The sequence below is a fragment of the Eumetopias jubatus genome, unplaced genomic scaffold (genome assembly GCF_037043125.1).
Source record: "Eumetopias jubatus isolate StellerSeaLion01/CBP00866 unplaced genomic scaffold, mEumJub1_p1.0 scaffold_16, whole genome shotgun sequence".
In the NCBI taxonomy this organism is placed as follows: domain Eukaryota; kingdom Metazoa; phylum Chordata; class Mammalia; order Carnivora; family Otariidae; genus Eumetopias; species Eumetopias jubatus.
In genome coordinates this window covers 83,987,890-84,010,344 of record NW_028274822.1, presented here as the reverse complement: position 1 = coordinate 84,010,344, position 22,455 = coordinate 83,987,890, and the positions used below count along the sequence as shown (strand labels likewise).

Below are 22,455 nucleotides of genomic sequence, written 5' to 3'. Positions count from 1 at the left end.
GCGAACCGGGCTTGGGGGGCGGCTGCACAGTCTCCGGGATCCCCAGGCCTGGAGGGGGGTCTGCGCGCGGCCGGCTGGCTTTGCCCCCCTGTCCGGTCCCGAGCGGGCCTCCCTCGGGCCAGCCCGATGTGACCGGGCCCAGCAGAGCCTGAGCAAGGAGCGGGTCCGTCGCGGAGCCGGAGGGCGGGAGGAACATGACATCGCGGAGGTGAGGAGCCCCGAGGGCCCGGCCCGGGCCTCGGCCCGGCCCCCGCCGCGTTCGATCAGCCCCGCCCGGGAGGGGGCGCCCCGGCCGGGCTTCGGACTCCCGCCCGGGGTCGCGGGGGACAGGCTCCCTCCCAACTTCTCGTCCTCCCGGGGCCGGGGGCCCGGCGCCACCGCGCCCCCACCTCTCGGGTCCCCATTCATTTCCTGCCTCCCCGAGTTCCGGCTCCCGCAGTCCTGGGGATGCCCGTCAGGACGGGGGCAGGTAGAGCCGCCCGGGGAACCGCGGACGCCAGCGGCCCGGCTCTGCGCCGCATTCCTGACCCATTGCCTCATGAGAATTGCCTCATGGTGATTCCGAAATAACCCCGCTCACTTGGGGAGGCTCCTCGGGCCGGGACGCGGGAGGGGAGAGGAGGGAGTTGCGCGGGGTCGGGCCCCCGACGGTCGAGCCGCTCTGGGTCACTCTGCCTCTCTCGTGCGTTTGGGGGCTTCGTTCGGGAACTTGACCCCTTTATGTGGCTCTTTGCACCTCCTTCCCTCCCCTCACGTGCCAGAAATGGAAAAACTGACTGTATCTGCTGCTATTAGAAGTATTTCCTTCCTTCGCGGTCTTCGCTTTGGGAGATGGGAGGGAAGGGAGCTGTATCTCTAGTTAATCCTTAACCACAGCCTTCAAAGTCAGGTAACATTAATCGCCCCCGTTTTACGGATGTGGAAACTGAGGCTCGGAAGTTTCATGTTAGTAAATGACAGGATTTGCACCAAGAGTCAGAAGGAGGATTAGTGAATTAATGGGATCCCTTGGAAGTTCAGAGTAAAAATACTTATGATAGCTAACGTTTATTTAGCTCTTACTGTAAGCCAGACACGTTTAAACCTCACTATAACCCTATGAGAAGAGGAATTCTTCTTCTTCTTAGTATTATCCTGGTTCTAAAGATGAGTAAACTGATTTTCAGAAGTTAGGCAACTTGCCTGAAGTCACTCAACCAATAAGTGGTGGAGCCAGAATCCCCACTGTTTAATCACTATACTGCTATTATTATTTTATAACTATTAATCATTTGTAAGCGTTATTATGTTGTTGAACTGTAGTGTGACCTATTGTTTTCAGATAATGATTCTGTTATTTTGTATTGCCACTCTTTATAAAATACGATTCACACATAAGAGCCATTGTTTGGTCTTTTCCTTTATGATCTTGTTATGGTCACTGTCTTAGACATTTGAAAAACTGTTTCAAGTTGTTGGGGTTATTTGAGAGATTTTTCAGAATATTAAGAATGTCTTTTCAAAATACACCTGCCCATTATTTATTCGTGGAATGGAAAGAGGGCCAGAAAAGAAAACCAAAAACCCATAGGAAGTGAGTGATTTGGACAGGTCTGTTGGCAAGTGCTTACAGATCTGAGTAATATATAACTGTATTTCAGCAGAACAGTGTATAGCCTCAAATGTTCTAATTCTTTAGGGAGCTTTTTAAATAAAACAGTTGTCTATTCTTTCATCTGTCAAATAGTCATTGAACCTTTTGTTCCTTGTGTCTGCTCTTCCAGACAAGTAAGGATCTGCTTCTTTAGGAGACAAAAAGACTGGGGGTTGGGAGTGGGGAAGGGACCGGGTGGTAATAGACCCTACATTGTCCAGCTTGTTAGTGTAGAAGCGGAGAAGTGGGGGTATAGCCAAAGCTGCAAGTGGCAAAGATCATTCCTTTTCTCTGGCCCTCCTATGTTATCGAAAAGAAATGCGTGCCAGCTAAAAAGTCAGGTTGTGAACATAACACAGATAATTGGAAATTACTATATTTTCCAGATTGCAGGTCTTTTTTATTATTTTTAACCAGCTTTATTGAGGTATAAATGACACACAATAGATTGCATATATTTAAGTGTACAGTTTGATGTTTTGACACATGCATATACTTGTGAAACCGTCGTCATAGTCAAGAGAATGAACATATCCATTATCCCTTATGATGTTTCCTTGAGTATTTTTTAATCCTTTCCTTGTCAGGTGACCACTCTTCTGCTTTCTGTCACTACACCTTAGTTTGCAATTCTTAGAATTTTATATAAATGGAATTTTATGTCTGGTTTCTTATGCTCAGCATAATTATGTTGAGATTCATCATGTTGTATGTATCAAAAAGTTCATTTCTTTTTATTGTTTGGTAATATTCCATTGTATGGGTGTACTACCGTTTGTTTATCCATCCACCTGTTGATGGGAACATTTGGGATGTTCTGGAGTTTGTCTGTCACAAACAAAACTGCTGTGAATGTTTGTGTACAAGAGGTATTTACCAAAATACCTCTTGGGGGAATGGCTGGGTCATACAGTCAATGTATATTTAACTTTTTCAGAAATTACCAAACTGTTTTCCAAAGTGGTAATACCATTTATATTCCCACTAGTAGTATGTAAGAGTTCTTGTTACTCCACATCTTTGCCAACATTTGGTATGGTCAGTTTTTTAAAATTTTAGCCGTTTTAGTGGGTGTGTCATGGTATCTCATTGTAGTTTGTTGTTGTTGTTTTTAAGATATTTATTTGAGAGGGAGAGAGCACAAGCACTTGTGTGTATGAGCGATGGGGGGAGGGGCAGAGGGAGAAGCAAACTCCCTGCTGAGCATGGAGCTAGACGCCAGGACCCTGAGATCATGACCTGAGCTGAAGGCAGACACTTAACTGACTGAGCCATACAGGCATCCCTCATTGTAGTTTTTATTCTTTATTTTTTTAAAGATTTCATTTATTTATTTGACAGAGACAGAGATAGCGACAGAGAGCACAAGTGGGGAGGAGAGGGAGAAGCAGGCTCCCCCTGAGCAGGGAGCCCGACATGGGGCTCGATCCCAGGACCCTGGGATCATGACCTGAGCTGAAGGCAGATGCTTAACTGACTGAGTCACCCAGGCGCCCCATCATTGTAGTTTTAATTCATGTTTTCCTTGGTGACTAATGATGTTGATCATTTTTTATGTGCTTATTTGCCATCTGTATATTTTCTTTGGTGACACGTCTATTTGATCAAATATTTCCCCCCCCATTTTTATTTAGTTTTTTTTTTTATTGAGATTCAAGAATTTTTTATTCCAGGGGTACCCAGGTGGCTCAGTTAAGTGTCTGCCTTCAGCTCAGGTCATGATCTCAGGGTCCTGGGATCTGAGCCCTTGGGTCAGGCTCTCTGCTCAGCAGGGAGCCTGCTTCTCCCTCTCCCTCTGTGCTCGCACTCTCTCTTGCTCTCTCTCAAATAAATAAAATCTTACAAGAAGACAATTCTTTATTCTGGAAACAAGTCCTTTATCAGAATTGCAAATATTTTCTCTTAGCCTGTGGCTTGTCTTTCATCTGTTTTTTTTAAGAGATTTTATTTATTTGAGAGAGAGAGAGAGAGCGCTTGCGCACAAACGGGGATGGGGTGGGGGGAGGAGAGGGAGAAGCAGACTCTTTCCTGAGCAGGGAACAGGACTCAGGGCTCCATCCCAGGACCCTGAAGTTACGACCTGAGTCAGAGGCAGACAGACGCGGAACTGACTGAGCCACCCAGGTGCCCCTCCCTTTTTGAAATATTTATTTATTTATTTGAGAGTGTACACACACACACACACACACACACACACACACACGCACACACGCATGAGTGGGGGGAGGGGCAGAGGGAGAGGAAGAGAATCCTGAAGCAGATTCCCCAGATTCCCCTCTGAGTGCAGAGCCTGACACAGGGCTGGATCCCAGGATCCTGAGATCATGACCTGAGTTGAAACCATGAGTTGGATGCTTAACTGACTGAGCCCCATTGTCTTTTCGTCTTTTTTAACAGTCTCTGTTGAAAGAACAGAGGTTTTTAATTTTGATGAAGTCCAGTTTATCGATTTTTATTTTTATTCATTAATTTTAAAAGATTTTATTTTTAAGTAATCTCTACACCCAACATGGGGCTTGAACTTACAATCCAGAGATCAAGGGTCGCATGCTACGTTGGCTGAGCCAGCCAGACGCCCCTCAATTTTTTTTTTTTTTAATGAATCATGCTGAGGAATCTTTGCTTAACCCAAGGTCTCAAATGTTTTCTCAAAGGTTTTAGGTTTATGATCCACTTTGAGTTAATTTCTGTATATGGTGAGGTGTGGAGATATATATATATAAATGTATGTGCACGTGTACACGTATATATTTTTGCATATAGATAACCAGTTTTAGCACGTTTGCTGAAAAGACTCTCTCTTTTGAATTTGTACCTTTGTAGAAAATCTATTGTCCATTTATATGTGGGTCTGTTTCTGGAATCCATTCTGTTTTATTGATCTATTTGTCCATATGCCAATATCACATGGTCTTGATTATTGTAGTTTTATTATAAGACTTGAGATCAGTGTTAGTCTTCCAGCTTTGTTTTTCTTTTTCAAATTATTTTTAACCTCAGTATTAATTCAATCAAATAGTTATTGAACCAGGCAGGATAAAGCAGTGAGATTGGCAAAGATGCCATTCTTTTGGTTGAGAGAGAGGGGAAAGAAAAACCTATGAATGAAGATTGCAATTTCAGGTAGTAATAACTGCTGGGAGAAAAAAAAAAACAAATGGGGATAATGTTAGTTTGATGAGTTTAGGAATGATTTCTCTGAGGAGGTGAGCATAGGAGTTGACTCCTGAGTGACCAATATTATTCTCAGTTTCGTTTTGCTTAATTTTCAACATAATTCTTTTTTTTTTTAAGATTTTATTTATTTATTTGAGAGAGCGAGAATGAGAGAGAGAGAGAGAGAGCACATGAATGGGGGGAGGGTCAGAGGGAGAAGCAGACTCCCTGCTGAGCAGGGAGCCTGATGCGGGACTCGATTCCGGGACTCCAGGATCATGACCTGAGCCGAAGGCAGTCGCTTAACCAACTGAGCCACCCAGGCGCCCCTCAACATAGTTCTTTTTGGTGTGTTTAGGATTTAGATTTTGTATGCATTTAGTAACTAAAATGTCAGTATATTCAGTATACTGATATTTCTCAACATCATAAGTAGGGAAATGAAGGCAATGAACAATGAAATGACCCTCCCCTCCCACCCTCCCACAGGTGATTTAGCGGTGGTAGTACTGAATTTAGATTTTGAGGTTGCTTGTGTGCACCACTCAGCCTTGTTCAGCTGACAAAACTGCCTGTATTCTCCAAGCCCTCTTTTGGCATATGGCAGGTCCTTTACATTTGCCTTTTTTTTTTTTTAAAGATTGTTTATTTATTTATTTGACAGAGAGAGAGTACAAGCAGGGGAAGCAGCAGAGGGAGAGAGAGAAGCAGGCTTCCCACTGAGCAGGGAGCTCGACATGGGGCTCGATCCCAGGACCCTGGGATCATGATCTGAGCCGAAGGCAGACGCTTAACTGAGCCACCCAGGCGCTCCTACATTTGTTTTTGTTCTTCTGAAAGATGATGTATGCTGACTTGAGCTGAGAGGAGCAGAAGATTTAGCTTGTTCGCAGACTCCAGGCTTTTGGTTTATCTTGCAGGTCAAGTACATTTTGTCCCAGGCCCTTCCTGGTGGCCATGTTGGTTTATCTCCTGTGGGAGTAAATAAACTTGCCTTGCTGAAAAATAACAGGCCTGTGCCTTTCCAGTTGGGACTGGGATGTCTTTATTAATGTTGTGTCCCGATGTAAGCTCAGAGTTTTGGCCAGAACTGCTCAAATGCAGGGGGCACTGCTAAGATGACTTACCCTTCTTATACATGGTCAGTGCAGAGACCGTTGGAGAGCACACAAGATCGTGAAGAAGCAGAGCCAACTCACGTTTGTGATTGTTACTGGTGGGCCTTGGTGTACTTTGTTAGGCAGCTATAGAACAATAGGATACTGTCCTTATTCCTCTTTCCCTTTGGGAAACAGACAGCACTTGCCATCCAATGCTGATGTTTCTAAGGCAAGGCAGATACTGCCTTACCTTGAAGGCAAGGCAGATACTCACGCTCTGTGGGAGTTGTGGACTGCAGTCAAGGCTTTAAGACCCTGAACTGAATTCAAACTCCCTAAACTGGAGCTCAGTTCACTACTGAGTTTTGGAGGGTTGTGTGCATTTTGCAAACTTATATGTGCTGTGGTCCTTGACAACGTTGAAATGTGGAAGATACTAGTCATGGTTGCAAGGAGCAATGAATTCAGAGGGGGAGACAGACTTGTGTGCCAGCATCAAATGAGTTTGATAAAGCTAGTACCAAACTGAAATAGACATTTATCAGGATAGGATATTCTGTTTAGAATACATATGTACATGTGTACTGATATATGCATATATACACTGTGTATGTCTGTCTATACACACATACATACATACAGACATACTGTATGTTTCTTGTAAAGATAATGGATTCTAGATCCAAGTCTTTATCCTCCCATGGAACCATTCTAATGAAACACTGATCCACTCACTCAAGAACTATTTATTGTGGGATTACTGTGTTCCAGGCACTGTGCAGCCCTGGGTGTTCAGGTGTTGGGAAACAGCAAGTATGGAAGTGCTGAGGTGGGGAAGCTCTTGGAGCACTTCAGGAGCCAAAGGGAGCACATTGGGGACACTGAGGAGGTGGGTGGGAACTGGACCACACAGGACCTTGTGAGGTCTTCGAGGGTCATGTGGACCACGGAGAGGAGTTTGGATTGTATTTGAAGAGCAGTGTAAAGCCATAGAAGGAAGGATGTGATCAGGGGAGTGGCATGAGTTGGTCAGTTTAAAAATATCCCTCTGGCTGCTGTGAAGGAAGGATTGTAGGAGACACGAGTGGACTTGGGGAGAGCAGACAAGTGAGAGAGAGGCTTTGAACTAAGGTAGAAGCCGTTTGTGGAAAGAGTTTCGGAGGCAGTTTACTTTTATTGCCTTGTCATCAGAGTCATGATGCTGACCACTGAAACCCCACGGGAAGATACAAAGACAAAGCTATCCGCTACCATTAAAAAGCTGCCTTAACAACTTTTTTCTAGCTTCTGTTACTTAGACTGCTTGTCCCTATTGACTGCCCTTTCTTCATGACTTATCCTTTTCCTATAGGATATTAAAATTTAATTAGAAAAGAAGAATATTCGTATAATCTGCAGAAAGTACCAAACTATAAACTTTCTCCCCAAGGACAAAGATAATGATTTTTTTTGGAGCAGCTGGTAAGAAAGATATACCCAGTGTCACTTTATATTTAGTCAAGAAACCGAAATTAGACTTTGGATCCCTACTTTAAATTCTCTTCTTAGCATGGCAGCCTTGAATAAGAATAAGTTCCTGAAATTATTGGCCTGCTTGACTGTTTCCCCACACCACTGGGGGAAGAGGGTGCGTAGATAAAACAAAATATTCAGAATCATTGTATTTTCTTTTTGGTTTATCAGCATTTTTTTTTTTTTTTAAGACTCACTTGTCATAAATAAGTTCTTAGCCTCAGAGAGCTAAGCCTTTGCAGAATCTGCATTCACTGACCGGGAGGGGTGGAGGTAGGGAGGTGTAGGTGGTTATTTAGATTTCTGGTGTGATTTCCCAGCAAATTGTTTGGGTTTGTAAATTCCCCTGCAGGCAGGGATTCTGTCTTTTGTGTCTTCAAGCTCACTCAGGCTCATGTGTTTTAGGCGTTTTGTTTTATACGTTGATTTGTGGCTCTTTCACAAGTGGCGGCGGTGGTGTTGGGGTGTGTGTGTGTGTGTGTGTGCATGTGTACACACACACACACGCTTTCAACTCCTTTGAAGAGATGGGTGGCACCTGCCACCCACCGAGACCCTTACTAAATAATGCCAGAAGATGGCCAGTTAGAAGGGGTTGTCAGGGGCCGGCAGGTTTGCCTATATTAAAATGAGCAAAAGGGGGACGCTTTTCCATCCCTCTCCCTTCCTCATGTGACTTTTTCTCCACTTCCCTCCTCCTGATGTCTTCTTCTACCTGTTTTTTTATCCTTCCCCTCCCCCCCCAAATTCATTCAGTCAACAGCCATTCATCAAATGCCTGTTATGTACATGGGAGGACTGGAAATGTATCTGTTTCTTCTCATCTAATACCTTCTGGACCCACGGTATTAATCACTTTGTTGATAAACTCAAATGGAGTTCTGCTAATTTGCCTTTCCCCATCTTTTAAGATAACACAAATACATTTATGTTACTTTTTTGTTGTTGTTGTTAGACTAACCTCTGCTGTTTACATTCACACCAGGTGGGAGATGGGGCCAGCCTTCAAGATGTGTGGTCTCAGTACCTAATATTACAATTGTTCATAATCCTTGAGGCCAGCCCCATAATATTAATTGTATTAATTCTACTGTTTGTCTTTACCCTCACTAAGATCTAAGGGATGGAGTTCACTCCAACTTATTAGTGATAAGCATGCTGCACATCACAGAATTGTCAGTGATTGAACACAAATATTAAATGTAAGTGGGAAAAAGTTTTTGTTGATTACCAGTGCTTTTTGAAAAAATAGCTAAGGAAGAAGAGTTTAAAATAAATCAAAGCTCAAGTAGATAGGTTATGGACTAGAACTTTTAATTTCTAATTATATGCTATTTGAAATAATGTAGGGATAGCCCCTGAACGCTGAAGTTAAGTTTATTAAAAGGCAGTGTGACATAAATGATACATATGTCAGAATGGCCTATGTGATACTGACATAATTATGCATGAGAAGAATCTTTCCTGCTGTTTTCCACTAGTAATAATAATGATAACAAAGGTGATAGCCAATGTTTATTAAGCCCTTGCTCTGTCAGGTATTTGTGCTAAATGCTGGTTACTGTTTCCCTTGTAAACATCACCCTCCTCTGTTCATTCTTAATAACATGATAGGTATAATTGTAAGTTGTAAAGGAGATAATAGAGTTTATTTAATAAAGGGGTAAAGAGACAACCATTGGCCTTATCTCCTGTTCCCAGTCTACCTGACGGGTAGGGTAGGGTTTACATATACCTTCAGCAGTGGAAGTCGATTTATAATGTCTTTTGCACCCTCAGCATTGGCAGGATACTCTATGTAAGCGTCATTTCTGTGAAACATGCAAAGGTGAGAACATGTGGTTACAATGTGTGGGTTTAGATCCTGCTTTAGAAACTTTTAGAAGTAAATAGCAGAATGTAATGGTTACATTGGCACATGGCATTCAGTAAATGTTGCAGTAATTTTAACCAGCCATAAAATATGATAGCCAATACTACACTATTTTGTCCTTACTATCAGAACTGGTTCACAATTGCTGAAAAGAGACGTTTGTAATAAACATGGAGAGATCTCTTTATCTCATAATTTGTAAGTTCTTATTTAAATATATAATATTATTGGTAGTAAAACGATAAATCTGTCTCCTTTCTGTCCCCATACTCTCTCTCCATGTAAGTTTTCATCTCTGTCTTCTCCCTGTCATCCCTTTTTGGTATCTAGTACAGCCAGCTTCAGGGCTAAGGATGGGTAACTTACTGATGATGGGAATCAGAGCTGGTGAGTTGAACAAATGGATTTTTCAGAAAATTTTGAAATGATTTTTATCTTTTACTTGGGATTTGTTTCAAACTTTGAGAAAAGTTACAAGAATAAGAATAGTGCAAAGAATACACATATGAATGGAATACCATTTACCCAGACTCACTACTGTTAACTTTCCATCCCATTTGCTTTATATTCTGTGTGTGTGTGTGTGTATGTACACATATATAATATTTTATAATTTTTTTCTCCAAACATTTGAGGGTAAATTACATAGATCATAGCCCTTTACTCCTAAATGCTTCAGTGTTTCTTTTATTTTTTTATAAAGATTTTTTTTAAAAGATTTTATTTTTTATTTATTTGAGAGAGAGAGTGAGAGAGAGAGCACAAGAGGGGGTAGGGTCAGAGGGAGGAGCAGGGAGCCCGATGCGGGACTCAATCCCGGGACTCTGGGATCATGACCTGAGCCGAAGGCTGTCGCTTAACCAACTGAGCCACCCAGGCGCCCTATTTTCTAAGAATAAAACTATCTTTTTTTTTCATTTTTTAGTGTTTTTATTTATTTATTTAACAGAGAGAGAGCGAGCGAGCAGCACACAAGTAGGGAGAGAGAGAAGCCACAGGGCTGGATCCCAACCTTGGGATCATGACCTGAGCTGAAGGCAGACACTTAACCGACTGAGCCAACCCAGGCGCCCCTGTCTTTAAAAAATTTTAACTGGTAATTTTACCATCTGTAATAATCCTTTTGTCTAACCTGTTGTATTCCAGCTGTGCCAGTTGACCCAGTCATGTCTTTTATAGCTTTTTTTCCTCTTCTAGTATAGGATTTAGTTGTTAGGTCTCTTTAATCTGGAATACTTCTACAACCTTTGTCTTTTATGCTAGTGATTTTTGGGAAAAATACATTTCCCCCTTCCCCTTTTAAAATGGAGTATTTCTCATTTTGAATTTGTCTAATGTTTCATCATTATTAGATTTCAGCCAGAGTACTATGTAGGTGATATTGTAACCTTCTTTGGGTATCATATCTGGAGGTACATGATGTCCACTGATGACGTTAATTATCATCAGTGACTACCTGGTAAAGGGTTTGTCCACTTTCACCTTTGTATAATATTCCCCCCCCCTTTTTTTGTAAAGATTTCATTTACTTATTTGTCAGAGAGAGAGGGAGCGCATGCACAAGCAGGGGGAGCACCAGGCAGAGGGAGAAGCAGCCTCCCCCCTGAGCAAGGAGCCCGATGCAGGACTCAATGCCAGGACCTTGGGATCACGACCTGAGCCTGAAGGCAGACCAGTTGAGCCACCCAGGTGCCCCATATTTTCTCCCTTGTAACTAATCAGTGATTTTTTTTTTTTTAAGATTTTATTCATTTATTTGACAGAGACAGCGAGAGAGGGAACACGAGCAGGGGGAGGGGGTGGGAGAGGGAGAAGCAGGCTTCCCGCGGAGCAGGGAGCCCGATGTGGGGCTCGATTCCAGGACCCTGGGATCACAACCTGAGCCGCAGGCAGACGCTTAACGACTGAGCCACCCAGGCGCCCCGTAACTAATTAGTGATTGACGAAGACACAGTGTAAGACCACGCAGGTACCCTGCTCCTCCCACTCCACTTCTCCCCAGGTTTAGCACCCACTGATGATTCTTGCCATGTCCAGTCTTTACTGTGATGCTTGCTAATTGCCTAGCAGGCACATTTAAAGTTATACTTCAGCTTTATATAGCAGTAGCTTTTTAAAAACAGATTGGAAATATTTTTTTTTACACATTTTGAAATATTTCCAAATTAAATTGCAAGATGCAGGGGCGCCTGGGTGGCTCAGTTGGTTAAGCGGCTGCCTTCGGCTCGGGTCACGATCCCAGGGTCCTGGGATCGAGCCCCGCATCGGGCTCCCTGCTCCGTGGAGAGCCTGCTTCTCCCTCTCCCTCTGCCTGCCGCTCTGCCTACTTGTGCTCTCTATCTCTGTTAAATAAATAAATAAATATCTTTAAAAACCTACTTTAAAAAAAAATTGCAAGATGCAAAAACATAAACCTGTGCATTATCTTGACCTTTTTCAATCCAAATAATTAGGAAGGGAAAGAAAAATTTAGTATTTTACATTTTTTCATGCTATGATATCTGGGCTTACTTAATGTTTAGAAAAATGCAACTCATATTAGTAAATGAAAATACATATATTTCTTTTTCTTTTTTAAAGATTTTATTTATTTGACAGAGAGGGACACAGCAAGAGAGGGAACACAAGCAAGCATATATTTCTTTCAAATATGTATGCTTACTGGCTTTACTGAGGGGAAAAACAAATCCAGAATATAGGTGTGATTTTTAAAAAAATGCACCTAGGGGCGCGTGGGTGGCTCAGTCAGTTAAGCGGCTGCCTTTGACTCAGGTCATGATCCCGGAGTCCTGGGATCGAGGCCCACATCTGGCTGCCTGCTTGGCGTGGAGTCTGCTTCTCCCTCTCCCTCTGCCTGCCACTGTGCTTACTTGTGCTCTCTATCTCTCTGGCAAATAAATAAATAAAATCTTTAAAAAATAAAAATAAAAAAATGCACCTAATAGAAAGAAAATTATATTTTCTTCTGACTCATAAATTAAAGCCTAAAACAAAACAGTTTATATTCTCTCTACCACAACCCTGGTAGAATGGTTGCCAAACTTTGTAGAGATGTTTATGACTTTAGTTCTTTTCCTCCAATGTCCCGATTAAATATAAAATTTCATTGCTTTAAATGGGGTCTGTTTATGGGGCTACACAATGTGGTCTACTTTATTTAGCTTGTCCTGTAGAAAGAACCCTGAGTAACTGTTTTATTTGTTTGTTTGTTTTTAGAGTGCAAGGTGGGGGAGGGGCAGAGAGAGAGGGAGAGAGAATCTTAAGCAGGTTCCACGCCCAGTGCAGAGCCCAGTGTGGGGCTTGATGTCATGACCCTAAGATCATGACCTGAGATGAAATCAGGAGTGAAATGCTTAACCGACCGAGCCACCCAGGCATCCTGTTTGTTTTTTAATATGTATTTGTTACCATGGTTATGAACACCTACACATTTACAGGTGAGGGGCACAGAACAAAGTTGGGTGAAGTGCAAGAGTGGTAATAGACGAAGAGAAGTAGACCAAGAGTTCTTTCCCTAGTGGTATTAACTTAGTTAAAATATCAAATTTTAGTGTTTTCAAATCCATGGGGAGGCTTTGGGACAGGTTTTTGCCTTATGCACAAGGTGTCCTGGACCTGTGCATAAGGACTTTTTTTTTTTAAAGATTTTATTTATTTGAGATAGTGCACCTGCGTGCACAGGCAGGAGTTGGGGGAAGGGGCAGAGGGAGAGTGAGGGGCAGAGGGAGAGGGAGGAGCAGACTCCCTGCTGAGCAGGGAGCCCAATATGGGCTCAATCCCAAGACTCTGAGATCATGACCTGAGCTGAATGAAGGCAGACTATTCAACCGACTGAGCCACCCAGGTGTCCCCGCTTTGGAAATTCTTATTAAAATTGTAATAGCATACAGATAAGGGAATATAACCACCTTAGCTCTACAAATCAGATAAAAATTGACTGTGTACTAGAAATAATAATCTTTTTTTTTTCTTGAAAGAGCTGGTGGGGCAGGTCTGAGGAGAGCCTTTGCCAGCTGACACTTAGGTCTCTTCTGACAGCCTCTCGTGACACCACCTATGACCTATGTCGATGGGGAACTGTGGATGTGGAGGAGCAGTGACAGGCATCCCCACCCACCCCCAATGGCTCCTTTTGTCCTTCCCTTCTAGCCACAAATATTTAAGGAATCCTGTGTTAGCCCCTTTGTGTGGAGCTGGAGGTACACATTTGTATGGTAGCAGACAGGTTCTCTCCCTTGGCGGCTGCCAGTCCTGCGTGTGTCAGAGGAATGTGTGATTCAATTTCATGTTGATATCACCCAGGGGACGCTCAGGGTGCTGTGAAAAGGGGGGGTGGGGGTGTCTGCAGAACAGCATGTGCAAAGGCCACATGGGGCATATTTGAAGAAAACAGAGAAGTCACCCAAATAAGAGTCAGGGTGGGAGGCACTTGGGTGGCTCAGTCAGTTAAGCATCTGACTCTTGATTTTGGTTCAGATCATGATTTCGGGGTTGTGGCTATGTGCTCAGTAGGGAGTCTGCTGAAGATTCTCTCTCCCTCTCCCTCCGCCCCCCCCTGCATGCTCTCTCTCTTTCATAAATCAATCTTAAAAATAAAAAAGAGAGAATCAGGTTGGGGCCACACCTTGCAGGGTCCTGTGAAAATCTGTCTTTATTGTAAGTTATTTTATTCTGACTAAAAACTAAATTCCTGGTTCCCAAGGTGAAACTCTAAGGGCTGGTTCTGTGCTAAGTATTTTATGTATTTTATATTTAATTTATTTCTGTCTCAGAACAGTGCTGTGAGTTAAGTTTTTCTAAGCATAGTGAGAAACCCAGAACTCATAAAGGAAAGATCTGATAAATTTAACCATGCCAAGATGAATTTCTGTGGAAAAAGAATACCGCAAACAGTGAAAAGTGCAAAAAGCTAAGATGAATAATTGCCACACATATAATAAAGGGTCATTTTCTGCGTATATCAAGAGCTGCTGTAAATTAGTAAGAAGAAGAAAAAATGCAGGAGAAAGCGAACAGTGACAAACCGACAACTCACAGAAAAGGAAGAAAAAGGGGCTTTGAAAACATAAAAAAGTACTTAGTGTCACACAGAAATGCAAACTAGAATGGTCCTTTTTTCCGTGAATCAGATTGACAAAGATGAAAAAATTTGGTAATATATGCAGTATTGGCAAAAGTGAGAGAAAACGGGGGCTTTCACGTTCAATTTATGGGAGTCGAAACTGGTACCTTCTTTTGAGTGCAGCTGGGGAGATTTGTCAAAGTGAAAGGCAAACTCTTGCCAAAGCAATTTTCTGAAAATCTAATTTATGGATGTACTTGAAAAAGTGTATAATGATGATTGTAAACAATGTCTTGTGCTGTATTGTTTGTTTTTTTTTTTTTTTTGGATTTTACAAATACAGTTTATTTTGCAGAAATTCAACATTATAAACAGCAGGCACCTTCCACCCCGCCCCACCCCCACCCCACCCGCCTGCCCCCACACCCCTCCCCGTCCCGCTGGGTGCACACCGTGCTGTGCTGAGAATGAGCAGCGATGCAGCCCTGCTGCTTTGGAGGGAGATTCAGGAGTGATGGAACTTGCCTGCATCATGTCCTGTCCCTTGCCCCGGCCCCGGCCCGCTGCACAGGCCACCAGAGTCTGTCTGGGCCCAGCCCACATTGGACCAGTTACATGGATCCAGCCCAGTTCTCCAATTCTTTCATGTCACCCTCTTCCTCTTCCTTCTTCTTAGTGGGTTTTGGTGGTCAGTTATAGAGGGAACATTTGGTAGAGGGACTGTTTTGGGTCCCCTGATTTCCAGCAAATTCTCGTCTGGTTCCTCCTGTTCTAGTTCTTCTCATTCTAACATGAGCTCATCCTCATCAAACTCTTCTCCAAATCCTACAGGTTGTGAAATAGCTGTTGAAATCTCCTCTGCCTGTTCTTGCTGGTCAGCAAATGTCCTGCATTAACTCATCAACTTTATCGATGTCCATGTTGTTGTGGGCAGCCTTCATGGCCTTAGCAGCAGAGCCTGCGTTCTTTTTTTTTTTTTTTTAAGATTTTTATTTATTTATTTACCAGAGAGAGAGAGCATAAGTAGGCAGAGTGGCAGACAGAGGGAGAGGGAGAAGCAGGCTCTCCGCCGAGCAGGGAGCCCGATGCGGGGCTCGATCCCAGGACCCTGGGATCATGACCTGAGCCAAAGGCGGATGCTTAACCGCCTGAGCCACCCAGGCGCCCCAGAGCCCGCATTCTTGAGTACCTCAGTGTTGGTATTGGCGTTCTCCAGGGCCTCCTGCTGAAACTCAATGGTGGATAGTGTGCCATCGATCTACGCCAGCTGCTTTTTTTTTTTTCTTTAAAGATTATTTATTTGAGAGAGCGAGAATGAGAGAGAGAGAGAGTACATGAAAGGGGGCAGGGTTAGAGGGAGAAGCAGGCTCCTCGCTGAGTAGGGAGCCCGATGTGGGACTCGATCCAGGGACTCCAGGATCATGACCTGAGCCGAAGGCAGTTGCTTAACCAACTGAGCCACCCAGGCGCCCCACACCAGCTGCTTTTCATACTTCTTCTGCGCTTCAGGGCCTGGAGGGCTGCGGGCTTGTTTCTGGGCTGGGCTTCTTGGCGTGGCGGTCAGCTCCTGCCTGATCTTCATCTCCAGGAATTCCTGCTGCTTGCTGAGCATCTCTTCCGTGTCCAGCAGTCGCTGGAGGGCAACCTGAGGGGTCAGGCTGCCCTTGCTGGCCTGACCCCTCCTGCTCCGAACAGCTTGCTGAACACTGACATGGTTTCTGCTCGCCAGACCGGCCTGCGCCGTCTGCTCCCCTTGTCTTTTTTTTTTTTTAAGATTTATTTATTTTAGAGAGAGAGCATGCACTGGGGGAGAGGGAGAGGGAGAGAGAGAATCTCAAGCAGACTCCCCACTGAGTGCAGAGCCCAATGTGGGGCTCAATCTTACAACCCTGAGATCATGACCTGAGCTGAAACCAAGAGTTGGATGCTTAACCGACTGAGCCGACTGCACTCCTCTGCTACATTATTTGTAATAACAAAACCTAGGCATAATACGAATGTCCTGTAATGGGGATTAAGTTCCTGGGGGTATATTCATACGATGGAATATAGTGTAGCCATTAAGAAGAATGTACTGCTATAGAACGATCTTTAAGTTGTAGTAAGTGAAAAAACTTGGGGTGTAGATCAGGAGGATTCCGTGTATGTGTGTGTGTGTGTGTGTGTGTGTGTGTGTGTCGAGGCAATCGTGTGTTTGCACACATGCATTTGTTACTATGTCCGTTTTCTAGGTGAGTTAACAGCGAAGTGAAGTCACTAGCCCATGAGCATACAGAGCTGGGATGTGAATGAGGGCAGTCTAGCTGCAGCCCATGTGATTTTTCTCAAGGCCAATCAGAATGATGTTTAGATTCCCCCTAAAACACTAGTGAGATGGTATAGGAAAAATTAAAAATAAAATTAAATAAAAAATTTATAAAAAAATTAAAAATAAAAGGATAAAAAATAAAAATTAAAAATTTCAGTTACTGTAAAGAGCAGGAATGTTGATAGACTATGCATTCTTGCCTTTTCTGATTATTTCTTGTCAGAACAACCTTACGTTTATTATGATGATCGTCAATAATAATATCTAACATTTAGTGCTTAGTGTGCACCAACACTTGGACAACTACCTTAACATTTCAAATTAACACATACCAAATCTAACCCTTGATTTTCCTCTCCTCACCCTTTCCATATTTCCAACCTTCTAGTTGATTAGACTCCAAAACTAGGGGTGTTCTTACTCTGTTTTTTCCCATTCCATGTATAATCCTTTATGAAATCCTGTTGCCTACCCTCAAGATATTCCTAGTTGGACTATTTATCACTCCTCCCACCACTGCCACCTTGGTCCTTGGTACCATCATTTCTTGTTTGGATTATTTATCACGGTGGCTTTCTTAACTGACTTGTGTGTTATCCCTGTGCAGTAGTTTGAAAGGTGATTTAAAAATATAAGTCAGGGGCGCCTGGGTGGCTCAGTTGATTAAGCGACTGCCTTCGGCTCAGGTCATGATCCTGGAGTCCCGGAATCGAGTCCCACATCGGGCTTCCTGCTCAGCAGGGAGTCTGCTTCTCCCTCTGACCCTCCCCCATCTCATTGGCTCTCTCTCTATCATTCTCTCTCTCAATAAATAAATAAAAATCTTTAAAAAAAATATGTCAGATCATGTCGCTCCTCTGCCTAAACCTTCCAGTCTTTCCCATTTTGCAAAAAATAAAGGTTGAAGTTTTTACAGTGTCTCTGAGGCCCTACATCTGGCTTTTCATTACCTCACTGGCCTCCCCCACCTGTCTGTCCCTTGCCCTGCCCCAGCCACACTGACCTCTTGCCTAATGTCACATATGGCCCACGCCTTGCCTGGTATGCTCCTCTCCCGCATATGGGCATGTTGCTGCCTTGCCTCTTCCAGGTCTTGTCAGATGCTACCTTATCACTGAAGCCCTCCCCATATATCCTGTATAAGTAGCACCCCTCTCGCTGCTTTATTCCTCTTTTTTTTAATGTTTTTTTCTAAGATTTTATTTATTTATTTGAGAGACAGTATGAGAGAGAGAGCGCATGAGCAGGGGAGAGGGGCAGAGGGAGAGGGAGGAGAAGCAAGACTCCCCACTGAGCAGGGAACCTGATGTGGGGCTGGATCCCAGGACCCTGAGATCATGACCTGAGCCGAAACCAAGAGTCAGGAGTCGGATTCTCAACCGACTGAGCCACCAAGGTGCCCCACACTGCTTTATTCCTTTTGTAGCAGTTATCACCATCTGACATTTTATATATTTACTTTTATTTCCTTATTTATTTATTTATATATTTTTAAAAGATTTTATTTATTTATTAGAGAGCATGCAAGCAAGAGAGACAGAGAGAGAGTACGAGAGCAGGCACACAAGCAGGGGCAGAGGGAGAGGGAGAAGCAGGCTCCCTGCTGAGCAAGGAGCCTGACATGGGACTCGATCCCAGGACCCTGAGATCATGACCCAAGCCGAAGGCAGACGCTTAACTGACTGAGCCACCCACATGCCCCTCCTTGTTGTTGTTGTTGTTTTTAATCTCCTCCATTGCAAAGAAACCCTCAGGGATGTTATTCTGTTAGCTGGCTGTCATCCTCAGTGCTGTGTTTGTGGAATGAGTGAATTTAGTAAGCCCTCTTTTTTTATTATTCCATTTCATTCTTTTTTATTTTCATTTTTTATGTATTTTATTTTTTGCCTACCCCCTATTTTTTTTAAACAGCTTTAATGAGATATAATTCACATACCATACATATTTAAAGGACACAGCTCAGTGGTTTTTAGTATATTTACATAGTACACTATAATCTTAGGACATTTTCATCACCTCAAAAAGAAACCCTGTACCTATTAGCTCTCCCCCCTTCCCAAAGCAAGCACTAATCTACTTTCTATCTCTATGGATTTGCTTATTCTGGACATACCACATTAATGGAATCATACAACATGTGGCCTCTTGTGTTTGGTTTCTTTCCTTTAGCATAATATTTTTGAGGTTCCTCCGAATTGTAGCATTTTAAAAGTTAATTGATTAATTAATTTGAGAGAGAGGGAGAGAGAATGTGAGTGGGGGGAGGGGCAGAAGGGGAGGGAGAGGGAGTGAGAGAATTTCTCAAGCAGACACTGTGCTGAGCGTGGAGCCCGACATGGGGCTCGATCCCACAACCCCAAGATCATGACCCAGTCCAAAACCAAGAGTCCATCGCTCAACCGACCGAGCCATCCAGGAACCCCCAGTACTTTGTTACTTTTAATGGCTGACTGACACTATACTGTATGGAATATCACTTTATTCTTAAAAGGAACATAAGAATTATCATGGCAAAAAAAACCCGGTCAGTCATTGCCTTTTTGAGGATGATGAATCTGAGGTGGGAAGAACTTTCCCAGGTCACTGGTGGTACCAGTAAGTGGTAGAGCTCAGATGTGCACCTGGGTCTCTGTGGTCGGAGCCCTAGCCACGAGGCTGCAGAGCTTTCCATGTCCTTAATGCATGACTGATGACAGCTTTTCACCCTTGTGTTCTCTCTTCTTCACTGTTGTGGTACACTTTAATTGGGCCAGTAGTTGTTGAGAAGTATTTTGGAAGTTCATTTGATTATCAGGACCAGGACTCTACATTTAATAATTGATGTATGTTCCCTGGAGTACTGAATTAGCCTATAAAGGTTCCGGATAATTTGACTTCAGAAATTACTCTTTTTACCACAGATCTTGGTGACTTTTGGAATCCATGAAGGAAATCTTGTTGGGAACTAGAGAGGAATCCTCTGAAGTGCATGGCAATCATGGTGGACTTCGTTATTTGTGTGTTTTTTAAAACTTTTAATTTTGAAATAATTTCAAAATTACACAGATGTTGTAAGAATAATACAGACAACTTCTGTTTACTTTTAACCCAGATTTAGCAGCTAACATTGTACGACATTTGCCTTCCCTCATATTTATACACACTGTATGTATAACTTCATCCTGAACCATTTGAGTGAGTTCCAGACATGATACCTTGTTACTCTAAAATACTCATTGTGTGTTTCCTAAAAACAGAGACACAGACATAATTACAGTACACATGTCAAAATCAGGAAATTTAGATTATAATGGTATTATCATCAAATTCCTACCTCCCCCCTGGTCAATGATATCGTGCAGAAAGAACCATGCAGTGTATAACTTGTGTCCTGTTTCTGGCCTGTAACCTGGAAAGTACTTTGGATGTCCCCTCCCCCTTCACAGTTTTGACATTTTTGAAGAGTATGTGCTAACAGTTAATTTGTAGAATGTCATGCACTTGGGGTTTGTCCGATGTTCCTCATAATTAGATTAGGTAATGCATTCTTGGCAGGAATGTCACAGAAGTGGCACGTGTTCTCAGTGCGTGATGTCAGGAGGCACATGATGCCATAACTGGTGATGTTAACTTTTATCAGTTGGTTAAGATATTATCTGTCAAGTTCTCCACTGTGAGGTTCATGAGTATTTTTTGTTAATTAACAAGTAATTAATAAGTATTTTGTGGGGAGGTACTTTGAGGGGCTGTAAATACCCTGTCCTTCCTGAAATGTTCACCCACCAGATTTAGTGTCCTCTGATGATTCTTTTTTTTTTTTTTTTTAAAGATTTTATTTATTTGACAGAGAGAGACACAGCAAGAGAGGGAACACAAGCAGGGGGAGAGGGAGAGGGAGAAGCAGGCTTCCCACTAAGCAGGGAGCCCGATGCGGGGCTCGATCCCAGGACCCCGGGATCATGACCTGAGCTGAAGATAGACGCTTAACGACTGAGCCACCCAGACGCCCCTCCTCTGATGATTCTTGCCTGAACTATTAATGTGATGGTCACCAAATGGTGATTTTTCTAATTCTGTTCTTCCTCCTCTACTGATTATATATCATTCTTTGTGATTCTACTGCAAAGAGCTTTCCCTTTGTCCCCATGTATTTTTTTTTTTAAGATCTTATTTGTTAATTTGAGAGAGAGAGTGGGAGCACGAACAGGGGGAGCAGCAGAGTGGGAGGGAGAAGCAGGCTTCCCGCTGAGGAGGGGACTGTGGCATATAGTAAGGTATTCCAAGCTCATCTTACTTTTAGTGCACCAGACCTGGAATCAGTTTTTTCTTCAAGGAACCCAGTTCCTTTTGTTGGAGAATGGTATTTAGAAACCATGATAACGGTGCTGGTTATGCTGATGGCTACTGGGGTGTTATTGCTTCCAGGCCCTTTTAGAAGAGAGAGCTAGGAAGATACGTATGTATATGCCTGCACAAATGCACCCAGACATACCCAGAACCATACATCTGTATTTCTATAGCTACCTCTATATGTTAAAAACTAGAGTTTACATTACCGCCAATTCTAATCTGGTATATTCTGGTTTTCTTCAGTTCTGGTTGTATCCCCTGTCCAATAGTGAGAAACCTGGCTCTCATTATCCTTACTATGTTTATGTATTCACTAGTTTCTTTCTTTACTTGTTTAATTCTACTCCATGTGTTCAATCTTCTGACCATATGGACTGTCTTTCTGGGCTTTGGGCTCAGCTTCATACCCATACCCCCAGCCCCAGTCCCGCTGACCATGCCCCCAGCCCCACCGGCGGTGCTGGCAGGATCGCAGGCTCCTACCAAGAGGAAGTCAAGGAGAGGACAGTGACCCGGGAGAAGAGGGGGAAGAGGAAGAGAAGGTGCTATTTTGTATTTTTATTAGCTACTCTACTTACAGGAGTTTTAGCTGTGATGGTGTGGAAAGCAGTACTGATGGAGAATGTTGGTTTTCATCACTCTCTCCATTTTTCTCTCACTCAAGATGGTTTCACCCAAACATCACTGGCGTGGAGGCAGAAAACCTGCTGTTGACGCGAGGAGTTGATGGCAGTTTTTTGGCGAGGCCCAGTAAAAGCAACCCTGGAGACTTCACCCTTTCCGTCAGGTAAGTTGGAAGAAAAAGAGAACCCTGCAAGGGTTTTTCAGGTGGGAAATATTGAACCCCCCCTCCCCCCAGGACAGCTTGCCACCCTCACTGAGAGTTTGAAGGCCTGGCCCATGGGTCAGATGTGACTCAAGCCTGCTTGTGGGGCTCAGGCGTGGCCTCCTGAGAGTGGGCATGTGGGAATGCGGCAGAAGGGGCATCATGATGGGCATTTCTTCTCCCCTAGGAGACCCCTGAGGGTGAGGTGGACAGAGTGTTGCAGGTCCTTAGGCCACGCACTGCCTGATCCTGGTTCCACTCATCCTGAACCTGGTTGCCTGCATTTTTCCTTTCGATTTCTTTCTTTTTTAGATTTTATTTATTTATTTATTTATTTGAGAGAGCGAGAATGAGAGAGAGAGCATGAGACGGGGGAGGGTCAGAGGGAGAAGCAGACTCCCCGCTGAGCAGGGAGCCCGTTGCGGGACTCGATCCCGGGACTCCAGGATCATGACCTGAGCCGAAGGCAGTCGCTTAACCAACTGAGCCACCCAGGCGCCCTTCCTTTTGATTTCTTAACGGGGGAAATGCTTTTTAAGAGTTTCTTCAGACCACTTTTCTTTTTCAAGAAATGAACATCACTGAGGAAGCTGTGGTCCCGTTTGTCCCCCTGCCCAGTCCCATTCCCCTCCCTCTTTCCCCAGAGGAAACCATTA

General features: G+C 43.5%; 1 protein-coding gene and 1 pseudogene across 1 annotated transcript in view; one reads left to right on the top strand and one right to left on the bottom strand.

Annotated features, from left to right (window-relative positions):
• The window catches only part of PTPN11 (protein tyrosine phosphatase non-receptor type 11), an 81,552-nt gene continuing 59,097 nt past the window's right edge, over positions 1-22,455 (top strand). The window contains exons 1-2 of the mRNA XM_028116559.2: positions 1-208; positions 21,638-21,760. Coding sequence (XP_027972360.1) covers positions 195-208; positions 21,638-21,760 — 137 coding nt within the window. The 5' untranslated portion in view covers positions 1-194. The remainder of the gene's footprint in view (positions 209-21,637; positions 21,761-22,455) is intronic.
• LOC114219112 (charged multivesicular body protein 4b-like) lies at positions 14,948-16,049 on the bottom strand (annotated as a pseudogene).